The 14,452-nt window shown below is 36.7% G+C and overlaps 1 protein-coding gene across 1 annotated transcript; it reads left to right on the top strand.

The window, feature by feature from the left end:
• The first annotated feature begins 1,442 nt into the window (after positions 1-1,442).
• LOC117787445 lies at positions 1,443-10,767 on the top strand. Its single transcript, XM_034625975.1, has 6 exons — positions 1,443-1,936; positions 6,683-6,814; positions 7,540-7,690; positions 7,788-8,548; positions 9,395-9,600; positions 10,436-10,767. Exons 1-6 carry the CDS (start codon positions 1,750-1,752, stop codon positions 10,649-10,651), a joined length of 1,653 nt encoding a protein of 550 aa, XP_034481866.1. The 5' UTR covers positions 1,443-1,749; the 3' UTR covers positions 10,652-10,767.
• Positions 10,768-14,452: the final 3,685 nt, after the last annotated feature.

The following is a 14,452-nucleotide window of genomic DNA, read 5'->3' on the forward strand; positions in this document are numbered from 1 at the left end:
TAAGAGGATGTCAGCCTTATCGGCGCTAGCAGCGTTTTACCTTTGACAAACCGTCTGCATTTGCCCTATTCCTTTTTAATTGACAGTCGTCGCATCTTGGCCAGAAAGAAAGTGAAATTGATAGACTTGGACTCGCACTCATATTGTTGTGTACTTCACGTGCTTCGCCTGCTAATTTCTTGAATTTCGTAATCCAAAATAAAAATGCGAGCGCCGTTGAATAATTTTTTTGGTTTTCGTTTTTTTGGCATTTGATTTATTTGGACACTCTTCCGCTGTCCACTCAATTTCATCAATTCCCGCTATATATAATTATTATTAATTTATTTTTGCAAACTTTCCTTTTGTCACCTCAATTGACAGCACAAGTGACAGGCGTAGAAATTGTCAAACAATATTAAAAAAAAGATCTTTGCACTACAAATTTTTATGTTTGGACTAACTGGACTGGGGAGACTGCGCCCCCAACACACACATACAGACATACTTAACTAGCCAAGAGCTGGGCTGGGCCTACATATAAATAGCATTAGCTTGCTAATTGTCAGGGTCAATAAAAGAACAGCACAATAAAATGCTTTGGGCCAGCCTGCATTTCGTTAGACAAACACTTTAGAAAACTTTCATTTTTTTCGTTGGTAGTGAAAATTCAATTCAAAAACTGTTTGTAGAATCTGTCAATGATGCAACTATTTAAATTGCGTAAACGCGTTGTTAATTTCATTATCAAATAGTTGACGCAACTCGACAGACTGTCAAAATAAGTGTTAAATGATAGGTTAATATGGAAAAGGTGTTGGGAATGTTTTGGATTTTTTTTTTTACATTTTCTGCGGTTAAAGTGATAGTGAATGGAATACAATAATATAATATTATTGTAAAATTTATTTTAATATTATTAAAAAAGTAAATAGTGTTTTCGTAAAACACAGACTTTAAACTCTTGAAATTTTCAGTAATTATACCTTAAGGCAATGCAAAAAAAAAATAAATATAATATTTTAATTGTAAGTTAAATAAATGTAGGAAAATAATAAATACGAAAAAAACATCCACTACATAAATTTAAATTCCTCCCCAATACTTTCTTAAGTTTCTTAGCTTAGGGAACATGTTCTGCAAATTCCTCTTATATCTTTTAATGTGACACGCCGTAAGTCTTTTTTGGACACCTTAATTGAGCCATTGCGGCGCTTGGATCCTAAAAAAAAAATTCAAATGTAGAAGCAGTTAGCGCCTACAACAAACATGCCCATTGGTAAACATAGTGAGTGTGCTCTTTTGGCTCTTTGGCCACTTGTTGCTCACTTTCCACAGAAGAGCACGATGGCAACAGCTTTCACATTGCGCTCTTTGGAGTCAGCTGGATGGTTTGGTATAAAACTTCTTACGTATGCGCGTCATGGCTCAATCTTACCTTGAACTTGGTCGTGTTAAGATCGCGCTAACAGACAATAGAGTTAGTTGAGTTTCCTGATCAATTGTGGTGAATTGTGTGACGCGTCGGGACAGATGATTTAAAATATTTTCAAGTGCTTTAATTGAACAATTTTTAGTGACTTCTTTGAACAAAGACAAAAGTGTGTAAAAATGGCACAGAGATCTGTTGTTTCTGTTGCGTGTAGATAAGTGTAAATCAAACAGTGAATCGACTTTGTTGTAGCCGTTCTGCAAGATTTAACGGCATTTTTATCCATCACTGTTTCTTTGCAATTGCAACTGTGCGTTAGTTAGTCTGCCTGACTAAATATGGATTGGCAGCGTTCCTTAGCAGGCGCTGGGCAACTGTTGCTCTGTTTGCTCATGTCATTCACATTGACGCATGCCTGGAGCCTGGCTGCAACTGCCGTCCCTGCTGCACCTGCCTCCTCAGCTGCCTGGTCACCAGTTGTGGCAGCAAAGCCAGCGACGCCATCGGTTGCCCGACAAATAAATCGTAAGTACTCATTTGGATGAACAAATAAATGCAGACATTTATATGTATATATATATAAAAGAAGAACTTGGCCGCTCTGGCTATAACTACGTGTATATTGTAATTTGGGATTAATTTCTAAGATGCAATTATATAACTAATTAAAAAAAAAATAAAATAAAAAAAAATTATTATTACTAAAATTTAGGTTTAATTTCTTAGATTTAATTATATAAGTATATAAATTTATTTTTTTTTTTATATCAACTTTTGTGCCCAATTTTCATAACTCAGCGGCTCATTGTACAATTTCTTTTTGGCATTTCATATATGTAATGTGTAAACAAAGGCCAAGAAACAAACCTTAAACAAAACAAAAAAACAAAATACAAAAAAATATAATCAAAAAAGCATTTATTTTATTGCAGTGAAATTTTGGCTCATTAAGTTGAATGTGAGAGCGCATTTAAAATTTATTTGCCATTATATCATAGTCGACTGCTACTAGAGAGAGTATGTTTTGCTCTCTATCTCTCTTACTTTCCTACTCTCTTGGGCAGATCCACAGATATCGCTTGATGTGGCAATTGACAGCTGTCAGGCGACACCAATTCAAAGACAACTCAATGCCACTAATTAACGTTGACTTGCATGACTAACGCAGCAGAACAAGAATATGTTTAAGAGGGTTCGGGCCTTTTTTTTTTTTTAGAGCAGGTGACATGCTCTCTTACGTTATGCGATCATGGCAAAAAACCGGCAACACTTTTCCATATTGTCTATCATTCTTTTAGTTCTTTTTAGTGCTGTTCTGTTCTGTTCTGATGTGCAAGTCGAGCAATTAGCCGGTTGCCTGCACTTGTTGCGAAGGTGCCACAAAACTCAACTCATTGGTAATATGGGTCACATATGAGTGCTTATGACTAAACCAGAACTTGTTGAGCGTTAAACACAGACAGATTATTAACGCAGGTTGCCAGATTTGCAGTTTGGGAAGGAAGAGAGAGAGAGAGGGAGTAGAATGGAAGGGCAACTGTACATAATGTCGAGTCATTAAGGAACACGCAGTTAAAAGACAACGCACATAAAAAACATGAACTGAAAAGTGTTTAATAGAACGAAGTTTAGATACGCTTGTAAATACAGAAATATCCGTAGATTGGTATTTGCTTCAGCTTCATTTTGTTGAACAGTTAGAGGTCTTGAAAGACTAACTTAATTAAGAGCTTAACAAATGAGAATCAAGTTGGGGAATATTGTGTCAAAGAACAGTTTTAGTTAAAAGGTTTTATTATTGTTTGAGCCTGAAGAAAACCGTTAGGAAATTAAACTATATAAATTAATACGATAAAAACCTTTTTTTATTTAAGCTGAGAATTTTATGAATTAAAAAGAACAATAAATTTGAATATGAAGATGAATAATAGGCGGATTAATATCAAAGCTCATTTTGTGACTTTAATTTGCATCGATTGAAAAGATTAAATAAATAAGCCTATTAATAATAGAATATAATAATGGTTAAATAACCTACTTAAATAAATTATAAGCGCATTTTTTGTTAAGCTTTAAATACTATAAAGTCTTTATAAATCTCTGAACTCTTTATGAAATTTCTTTGGTTTATTAGCAACAGCATAAAATGAAAAGCAATTAATTAAAATATTTCTTCTATTGAAAAAAATTAAATAAATAAGCCTATTAATAATAGAATATAATAATGGTTTAATAACCTACTTAAATAAATTATAAGCTACGCTTTAAATTCTTAAAAATCTTCTTTATACATTTTCTTTAAAAATTTCTTTAGTTTATCAGTGAATATACCTGAGCTTTAAAAGAGCATTAAACAACAATAGCAATGGAACCAGTAGCAACAACAACATCTGCGAAATGTAAACAACAAAATGACCACAATTTTGATATCTTAGTCAAGTTTTGATATGGAGTATGGTGTCAGATTCGCTTGTCCACAATTAAGTGGAGTCGGCACAGTTTTGTTGGGAGACGACACCAAAAACAACTTGAAAAATGCGCACAATTGGGTTATAAACGAGTGTGTGTGAGTGTGTGTAAATGTGGCTACACATCGTCTGGTTTTGGTTAGCTGTTTGGATACTTGTGAAAACTGAAAACAAAATTGCGTTCATGTCCGATTGCCAAGCGACATTTTTTCAGCGCAAAAATAATAATAAATGGAAAAAACTGAAGTTTTTCCACGAAATGAAATCAAATTTCATTTTTTAATTGCAACTGAAGCATGTTTGGCATCCCAGCTTGCCACGTTTGGTCAATGCTCCTCTTTCTTGCCACAACTCTGATGACTGTCAGTTGATTTGCGTGTAGGCTGTTTGTGGATTAAGTGACATTGACTGTCTTTGTGTCTGTGTCTTTCCAGAGCATTTCCAGACCTCAAAATGTCTACGATTTGCGTAGATCTTCCACCGTACGTTGTCACTGTTGTTGTTGTTTTGCGGGTGTCTTCAAGTCATGTATCGAAACCAGTGAAAGTTTATTGAGCTTGTTTTTATTTCTTCTTTATTTTTTTTTTTTTTTCTAGTCGCAACAACAAAGCACACACAAAGTAACGGTTAGGTGAAGCATGTTTCTGGGGGACAAGTTTCTATTTCTACGTTGTTAAATTCTTTCTAAAGAATTCTACAAACTGGAAATTGAATATAAAGAAAAGACCAAGCATAGCACAGATTTGAATTGAATGAAGTGAAAATCAAATCATGAATTATTCACATTTTTCAAAAACAATAGAAAAACTGAAAAACTAAGCAGGCTAACTAAATACATTGATCTTGGAGTAATCATAGTGCATTATTTATTTAGTTGTCTCGTATTTCACTTTCAGATATGCATGAAATTTAACGTTACAACTTCATCTGTTTGAATTAAGAATTTCAAGTGATTATGCTAATATTTTATGAGCTACTGTTATGGTTAGCCATTGGCTATAGGTTGGCTTATAGATTGAGATTTATGGCAATATGGCTGGACAGTTATGTTTGTTGGCCCAAATGGTTAAGAGCCGCAGCAGCAGTTTACAGTTTGAGCAGCTTTACATGCAGTCAATGAGCCATTCTTTTTGAGAGGCATGCAAATAAACGCGTCACCCATCATCAAGTTCAGTTTGCATTGACCACGCCCACCCCCTCCTTTATTTTTCCCCTCTATACGACTCTTTACAATGCCTTAATAATAACGATGAGGCCACGCATAAATTTCAATTGCAGTGAAAGTTCAAATTGTAAATGAAATTAAGTAGCTTGAGCCCAGCGCATGGGCATTGTCATTTTAGTTAAGGGACAGGGGTAAGGGCAAGAGACCGGAGGGAATTAAGGGGTGGGGAGGTAACATTAGCATTGATCGCACGCCCTGGAAAGTGAAAAGATCCACGGGCAGTCCAAAAAACAAGATGTTCACCCATCGAAAAAACAAAGCCCAAAAACAAATACCCAAAAAAAAATATGCTGACGCTGCTTGCCACAAGGTTGCAAGTCGGCGTGGGCTTGCAGACAAGGATTTTTATCTGTTAAATGTCACCACGACAAACGGCAGAGGTAACAAACAAACAAACAATTTCTCACAAGCCCAAAATGTCGAATGTTGCATCCTAGTTGCACGTTGCACGATGCATGAGGACAGCTTTCACTTGGCATTGAATGTCTCACAAAATGACACTATTAGCTGCCGTTTGGGTCAAAGTACATGCAGCTCATTGAAAGTAAATTTGCACAAAGATGTTGCAGCTGCAAACAAGCAAGATACATGCAACATATGCCTTTTATAATTAAAAAAAAAAAGGTAATCAGGCGACAGTTAATCACAATAATTGCTCAATTTGAAACTTAAAAAGTTGCAATGTTGCAAGTGCATTTTAATTTAAGTAAAAGAATTAATTCATTTAATTATTTGCCAGTAGCTGCAATTAATGTGAGTCTGATTAATTGTAAGTCTTGGCGCATTTTCACTTGATTGTTGATTGTTGTTCAATGGCACCACTTGCACCACCATAGAGTGGTTGTGACTGGTCATTAGAAACCACAGACAATAAGCATGGCATGTGCCGCTGACAATGCTGCAAGTGGCAAGCATTACTATAGATGATCGCCAATGCAAGACGCAGCTGCCACACAAGGTGTTATCAGTGTTGCTGCTTGTTGTTGTTGTTGTGGTGCTGTCCAGTGGTCAGCTTTTGTGCGTACTTTCACTCAAATATTTACAATTGGAAAAGCTGCGGCTGCCACATACTAAAACCAAAAATTAGACCAAATTCCGCTGTGCGTTAAGCCTTATGTGGCAGCATCAGTCTTTTTGGTGGCAATCTGGTTTAACTTTTTCTACACTTATAGAAAAAACGAATAGTAAACATAAATATAGCCGTATTTGATTTATTCCGAAAACGTTTTAAAATTAAATATAATAAATTTTACTCTAACTAGAAGCCTACTGACATGTCAAAATTAATAGGAATATAGTAAAAGCAAAGAAAAAAAATACTTCAAATAAAAATGGCATTTTTGTTGTAAGTCCGGTGGCTTATTGATCAGAGTTGTCGACCTGCTGCAGACATAACATTTTTCAGTTCGAAGGCCTGGGTTCGAACCCCACTGAGTGCCATACTTATGAGAAGAGTCAGTAATAAAATAAAATTAAATAAAAAGTTTTTTTAATTCTTAGAAATAAAAAAAAGAAATCCATAAAAAAAATAAATAAAATAAACATCATTTTTTCTATCATTGTATATTTCTTTTGCAGAAATCTCGCCATATCTGGATCTGGCGTTGTGTTCCATACGTGCTGAGCCCTGGACTTGTGCCCGTCAACGTTCTGCGAGAATTTTGGATGTCTGGGATGCTGAACTCTCGCTGCAATGGCAAAAGTTGAAAGGTGAGCGAATTGGGAATCGTGTGTTGCAAGTTGTGAGCCATCTTCACATTCAAGTGAAAGATGTGTTAATTGGCTGCAAATGAACGTTTAACTGTCAACTCATAATTAACAAGGCAAAAGCTTTTTTCTCTCTTTCCTCCCCTTGATCTCTCACTTGACTGTGATTTATGCACTCAGGTGAAAATCAAAGCGAGTGAAATTTGCATGTGCATTTGCTTTTTACGAGCAATTAAACATAAAGTTTAATATTTTTGTGTAAGCAAAAGTAAGCCGTAAGTCAGCTATAAATAATATTGCAAAGATCTTTATATACATTTTTTTTTTGCTTTTAAATTTTGTTCAGCGAGTTAAAATTGGCAATTGAAAACTTCATACATTTTATGTATTTGCTTTATTTTAATTCCTTTTCTAAAACAAAAAATTTTTATGTAAGCAGAAGTAATCTGTAAGCCAGCTATAAATAGTATTGCAAATATCTTTATGCATTTTCTTTAGTCACTAAAATTGACAATTTAAAATTGGTTAAAAAATGTATTTTCTTGAAATTAGTTCCTTTCCCATATAATATTTAAATGTAAGCAGAAGTAATCTGAAAGCCAGCTATAAATAATATTGAAAACATCTATATATGTTTTTTTTGGCTTCTGCATTTTTGTCAATCAATTAAAGTGGACAATTGAAAATTATTTTAAATATTTATGTACTTTATTTATTTTTCGGCACAGTTGAAGCAGATCGACAGCTGAATGCGACGATCGAGAAGCGCGGCTACAGCGCCTCTGAGTTGCCCATTGGTGAGAAACCATCAACATTGCTGAAGAAAATCGAGATTGGCACCAAATATATGAAGGAGTATTTGGCCGAGACCATGGACGGGTAACTGACCAACATTTGGAGTGCCTTTGGCAGTCAGATCCGGTTTCTTATATCTTTCCATTTCTGTTTCTGTTTCGTTTATTCTTCTGTTGCTCAGTTTCCTTGGTCGTGAATATGAGTATCTGCAGGCACCGAAAGCAACGTCCGATGATAGTGAAAATGCCGACTATGATGATGAGACGGAAGCGGAGGCGGAGGCGGAGGGGGAAACAGATGCCGCAGACAGCGAGGAGAACGGTGAGGAGGAGGAGGAAACAGACGCTTCGGCTAGCGGAGATGAGGACACAAGCGACGCTGAGGAGGATGAAACGGAGGATGAGCAGGAAAATGAAAGTGTTTCAATTGTGTCGCCGGCCAATGTTGAAGCAACCGACGATGATGTGAAAAGTTCCGTTTTCAGCACCGATACTGAGAATGCATCAGGTGCTGTAGAGTTCATAGAACTAGAGGAGGGCGAGTCAGATGCGCCGGGAGCTGTGAAGAAACCCGGTGGCGGTGGCAAGCGCAAGAAGAACAAGAATAAGAAGAAGAAGAAGAAGGGCCAACAACAACAGCCAGCCACATTGGTGGTGGTGCAGGCAGCGCCAGAGCACCACGAAGTGGATTCCGGACATGAAAGTGGCTCATCAATTGTTAGTCACGGCGGAGGTGGTGGACATGGCGGTGGCAAGCCCTTCAAGCGGAAGCAGAAGCGTGGCAGAAGGAAGAAGAAGGGTCAACACGCGACAGCGCTGGTGCACGATCACGAGGCGGACGATCCCCTGGGTCTCGGACTGCTGGACGAGCTGGTCAGCAGCGGAGTCGGCGGAGGAATACGCAAGCATAAATTCCCAACAAATTATGGTAGAAGTAACGGAGGTGTGTGTTGTTTGCTGCGTGTGGTTTTCAATGAATTTAGCGCACCATTTCCTAAGCACAACTTAGTGCCTGTCTATCCATAGTATTAGATTGTATAAACTAGCTTTTATAAAAATTAACATTTCGGCATGCCGAAAATCTACTGCTCTTGCAGACCTTATTAAAGAAATTTCAAACAGTCCGATAGTTCTACAATGTTATACAGAACGTATACTTAATTTTTTTTTATCTCATTTTTAAATTTATTTATTTAATTTTATACGCTCTGCAAGAGTACTTACTGTTCAGTTATTTTTAAAAAATTGCTTATAAACTTGTTTAGCTTACTTGCAACTTGCGCATGTTGTAGCAGTCAGCTACTTAGCATGTACAGCGTTTACAACTGCTTGAGCAAGCAGTTTACACTGGTGTCGGTTTTGCGCGTGTCGAAGCAGTTCAGCATGCAGGTTAAAAATTCAAATCGTTACTCGCAAGCTAGAATTAAATGCTTAAATAATTTATGCGCAGTTAAACTCAAATTAAAATTTTATTAATTTGAAATTTTTAAAATATAAAATGAGAAATGTTGCTGCAGATGTGCATAAATTATTTGCCCTTAGTGATAAGTGATATTTTGTATATACAATTGCCTGCTTGTTTGCCTCGAATGCTTGTTGTGTTATCGTTATCGTTACGTTACCGTTAACGCACTTACGCGCACTGCAGTTCATACTAACAAACACCACCCTCCCAAGAGATAAATATCGTTGAAAAAATTTACTTTTTTAATAGTTTTTGTTATGTCTGTTAATCTATAAGTGAATCTGTGCGTCTAGCATAAACTAATCGATCCAACTTGATTCACAGTTACCCGCGGTAAGAAGAAGAAGAAGAAGAAGGCTATCGCTAAACTTGCGATCATTGGAAGCGTGATAAAGGCCAAGATTGAATTGCTGCTGAAGATACTGGGTGCTCATTTGCAAATCAAGTTCTTTGCCATAGCTCTGATTGGATTGCTCATTAACATTGCCCGTTTCTGGATAGATGTCAAACGAGGCGGTACACCTGCCAAGGTAAGTTGAGAGGCACCCAATGGGCGACATGTTCATGTTAAAGCTAATGTGTTTTTTGTTTTTGTTCTGGAACACACACGAACAACTTGTTCCGGTTATGAGACCAATGTTTCTTGTTCTAAATGAATCTTCTGCACCCTTTCCAGTTATATAAAATTTTATACTAATCTTAAGTATATCAAATTTTTTGGCAGTACAACTTTGCCATCTTACTCTCGTTCTCTCTCTGTCTTTCTACTTTTTTACTCACCCTACTCTAAAACTCTCTCCAAGTAATTTTTTATGTATATACAGATACACAGATACAGAAGCTCTAATTGTTGCACTCCAAGCTGCGGTTTCCGTTTTACAATTTCTCCACAACAGTTCCACAAAATTACAGACCTCAAAATGTTCCATATGCTAACATATTCAGACCTCTTTGGTTTCAGATATGGTAAAATTTTGGACAGCTACAGCAATTAACAAGAACAAAAATTCGAAAAATTGACAAAATAAATGAAAACCCCATAAACTAATATCAGTCAAAATACAAAACGTAGCGTATCCAAAATGTAACCCACAATGTGTAAGTATGGGCGTGTCTTCCGCCTCAGGTCAGCTACCCCTACCCACCCTACAATTTGGTCCTGCAAATGAGATACGAAAAGCAACATATTGTCCCCCTCTCTCACAAACACACTCATTCATATGATACAACAACACACATATAATCGTACAGCCAAGAATCCCAAATCATGTCCATGTTTACCCACACAGCTCTTACACTTTGGGCTCTTTGGTATTTCCTGTGGTGTTTCTCACTTCACGCCGTATTTGAATCATTTCTAACTAGGTTGTCTATGTCGAACATGCTCATCATCAGCACCATTATGAAGACCATGGCGAGGATTGGAACGAACAGGGTAGCTACTGGAAGCGTTCACTCCAAACCGATCCCTCCATCGAGGATACGGATTCATCTACGGACAGCTATCAAGTGAGGCCTCAATTGCAGCGGGATCAGCCCCAAGATGCCCATTATCTGGCCTATCGTAATCAATGGCAGTGAATGTGCCTCATGGAGCATTCTGCATAAATCTATTTAATATCGTAATTTATATCGTATTTATTTGACTTAATCTTACATCGTATTATGACGCTGATTATTAAATAATCCCCCATATAGTCCTAGTTATTCGAAATTAATTTTAGCACAAATGCCAGATAAACAATTTTAGCTGTAACCCCGCCTTAGTAGAAATTTATTCGACTTTAGTACAATGTTTTAACCTTTATCCTAATCTTAGTTCAAAGCTCGAAAAATCTTAACGCAATTGTTATAATTTTTCGTATAGCCTTAAGTTATTTATTTAAATTATTTATTGTGCTCGTATGCTATATATTATGATCCATATAAAATTCTTCAAGAACTATAATCCATTGTCTTTTATTTGAATAAAATAGTTGGTAATCTTTTCTTAAAAAACAAAAGATTCAAAAAGATTCTTTTATTGCTTCATTTTAATAAAGTTTTGGGAATTTCAGCAAGTTTTAAGTATTCTGAGCAGATATTTTATCGGTTTCACTTCCTTTGGTGTCTGGAAAAAGTTTAGAATAAACACTCGCAAAAAACAGAGGTCTCAGCGAATAATTACAGAATGCGGTCAATTCTATGTGGAATTTCGAAATTTCACCCATGTGGCCGTGCATTTGATTCTAATTTGTGGCCCAATTCTGGGCGATGGAACTGCTCCGTAATACCAAATAGGTGCGACGTGCTCCCATAAATGTGCTAGACAAAACTCAAATGGGTGTCTCCAGAGTCCCAACGTGTCTCCGCCGTGTCTCTTTTTGTCTCTCAGTGTCTCGACAATTTGCGCATGCGCAACGCGTGTTGTGAATTTTGAGCATAAGCATTTTTTTTTGGGGGCTGACAAAATGTTTGCCAATAATTGTAGTAAGCAATTAAGTATTGTGTTTGACAAACGTCAAAACAAGCTGAAAGATAGCCAATTTATGGCTAATAAATTGTCTACACCAAAATTGATTGATTGTGATTGTGATGTAGAGTCAAATGTTGATTGATGTCGACCCCCATGGGCCAATACTCTGGCAAAAAGAAAGTGAGCAAAGGTCCAGTCGAAACCACACAACACTTCACATGCATTCTGACACGTTTAGTTGCCACTTATATTGATATTGACCTTGTTTAAAGCACATCGCAGTGCACTAATTGAAAGAAAAGTTGCCCCATTAACATGCAACATGCGGGGGCAATCGAAAGAAAAGCGAATTGACATGCCGCAACATGCCTCTTATCAAAAGGCAGCAATCAAAGCTATGTTTCTTCTGGGGTTCGTGCAAAGAAATGCTTATCATTAGCAAAATTAAAATCAATGAAATTGGCTATAAAAATTCGATTGTTCCCTCAGCCCAAGTGTGTGGGAGCCTCGCATTCGGAGGTGTCTGTAAACGTGTGCCACATATGTAATTGATGATCATCGTAGGGAGAAATAGTTTAGTTTATTTTTTTTTTTTTATATATTTCAGCACTTTCTAAACCCAATTGGTGGGCGGTGGTGACAGTACTCTCTTGTCTTGAGTGGGTGTGGTCAATGGTCATATATCATGCAGATACGATCTTCAATATGTTCTCGAATCCCCCTCTTCCACTTCCCTAGCCAAAAAAACAATTGAAATTCTTGCTGCAAAATTTGTTTGGCGAATCTCCCCAGTGGATGTCGGTGAAATAACGGTGCATTCAGCGCCTCAGTGGAGCAACGTGATGTGGTTTGCCAAAAAAAAAAGGCAAAAATGATATTCAAACAGAACCCAAAGGAAGTTTTTGACTCGCGCCACGTACGCAGGTCAAGTATGAGCAAAAACAGTAGATACAAATAATTTCTAAGCGCGTTTGTTGCTGTTGCTCTTCTAAACGACAGGCGGCGACGTGCGGCTGTCAGTTGAGCCATTTGATGTGATCGCCACACGACAACAACAACGACAGCAGCAATGATATCTACATTTAATTAATTTAAGTGCTGCACTAGAAAGTGTCACTGCATCACGTATACGCACTGCACAACACATTCTCCATGGTCTCCAATGGTCTTCATGGCAGGGGGCTGATCTACGCCCACGTGTGTCCAGCGAATGGGACATTTTAAAATTTGAAAAGTGCTCATGATATTTCCATTGCACTTTGATTTGCATTTTAGAAAGTCACACGTGTTTCCCATTGCATTAAAATACAATAAGAAAATCCACAAAAAAAAAAATTAAATTAAAATAAAAAAAAAAAGAAATGAAAAGAAAAGAAAAAGTCAAAGACAAAGTCTAAAATTAAGTCTGCAATTTCTACGCATTTTTAATAATGACCATGCCGGGCACTACAGGGAGCTAACCATCTGTATCCCCTTACACTCTCTGTAATCTGCCTCTTCCATCCTATTCATAATTTCATTATCATAATTCAAGTCATGTTTTTGCCAGCCCCAGCAAAACTTACTTTATATAGAATTTCTGTTTAACACGTCACCCTCTTGTCAATCGCTTTATCTTTGCACGTTTTACACTCTGTCCGTCTGCTTGTTTGTCTGTACTGTGTTCCTTCTGTGTCTCAGCCAAAAGTGCAGCTTAACTTCATTGTTGCTAAGTGCGCAAAATATTCATGTTGGCATTTTAATGAACAGACTCAAAGATATTACAACTACTTAACAGCAATTTAGCTGCCCATATACCATGTTCGGTATATAGTAAAGTATTATATCTTTACAGAGAAGGTGCAGGCATTGAATTGTCTGTAGCTTCTAAAAAAGATGACAACTTGACTATCCAAACATATATATTTTATTAAGTATATAAATTATCACCAAGACTTTTATAAAGTTATGATATGCGGATTTTCTGTATGGCCCTAAGATGGTCTTAATGGTAGTACAAACATAAATCTTATACCAACAAGTTGCCTGAAAGTTATGAGCTAATATTCCGATTCGATGTATTTTTCAGAGAACTAAAAAAATGTTCTTATAAATAGAATATATCCAAAGGTCTAATGAAATTGTATTACTTTACAAGGTTCACATCAATTATTCTAAAAATTGTATTCAAAATAATTTTCACTGTACAGAATTATTTAGTTTAGCTAATTAATTTTTGCACTATAAAAAGTATTAAGTATATTTTCTTAATTTCTGGAAAGCTGATGAAAACAGTCTGATGATTCAGGAGTAAATAAGTGATCTTAACTATTGGCTCAACTCTTCAGCCAAAATAAGGAATCTTCCTAGTAACTTTATATTTATGTGCATAGTTGATAGTCTGATTACCAAGAAAATTGTTTATCCATAAACATGTCTGCTTACTGACTCTCTCACTCTTCCCAACAGATTACACTCGAAAGATTGTCCCAGACGTGAGATTGCAATTTTATGTGTACCAAGTGGAGCTTTAGCCGAACTTAGAGAACTAATAAACACATCTGAGGTTGGCCAAAAATAAAAAAAGAGCTTCGTTAGGGTTCATTGGCTTGGGCACAGAGTGAGAGAAGAAAAGAGAAGTGGTAAAGGATTATGCAACAAACGAAATATCATCATGTTGTGGCTTTCACACAGAGCCCAAAACAAGCGACGCTTATTAAGGCGCATTAATAATTTAGAATGGTTTGCTACCATTTCGCATAGGTCGAGTTGTGCCTTTGGCTACACGTACAAAGTATTACGCGTCAATTATGAATTTCTAATTTAACGAGTTTATTTAATATTGTTTTGGCTCTTGGTTGACGTTGGTTTGCACCTCCCTTTTATCTTCTCCCTCTGCTCGGTTCTTTCAAAAACACGTACAGTGCACACACAGCAAAAAGCGAAAG

This window comes from Drosophila innubila (genome assembly GCF_004354385.1).
Source record: "Drosophila innubila isolate TH190305 chromosome 3L unlocalized genomic scaffold, UK_Dinn_1.0 0_D_3L, whole genome shotgun sequence".
In the NCBI taxonomy this organism is placed as follows: domain Eukaryota; kingdom Metazoa; phylum Arthropoda; class Insecta; order Diptera; family Drosophilidae; genus Drosophila; species Drosophila innubila.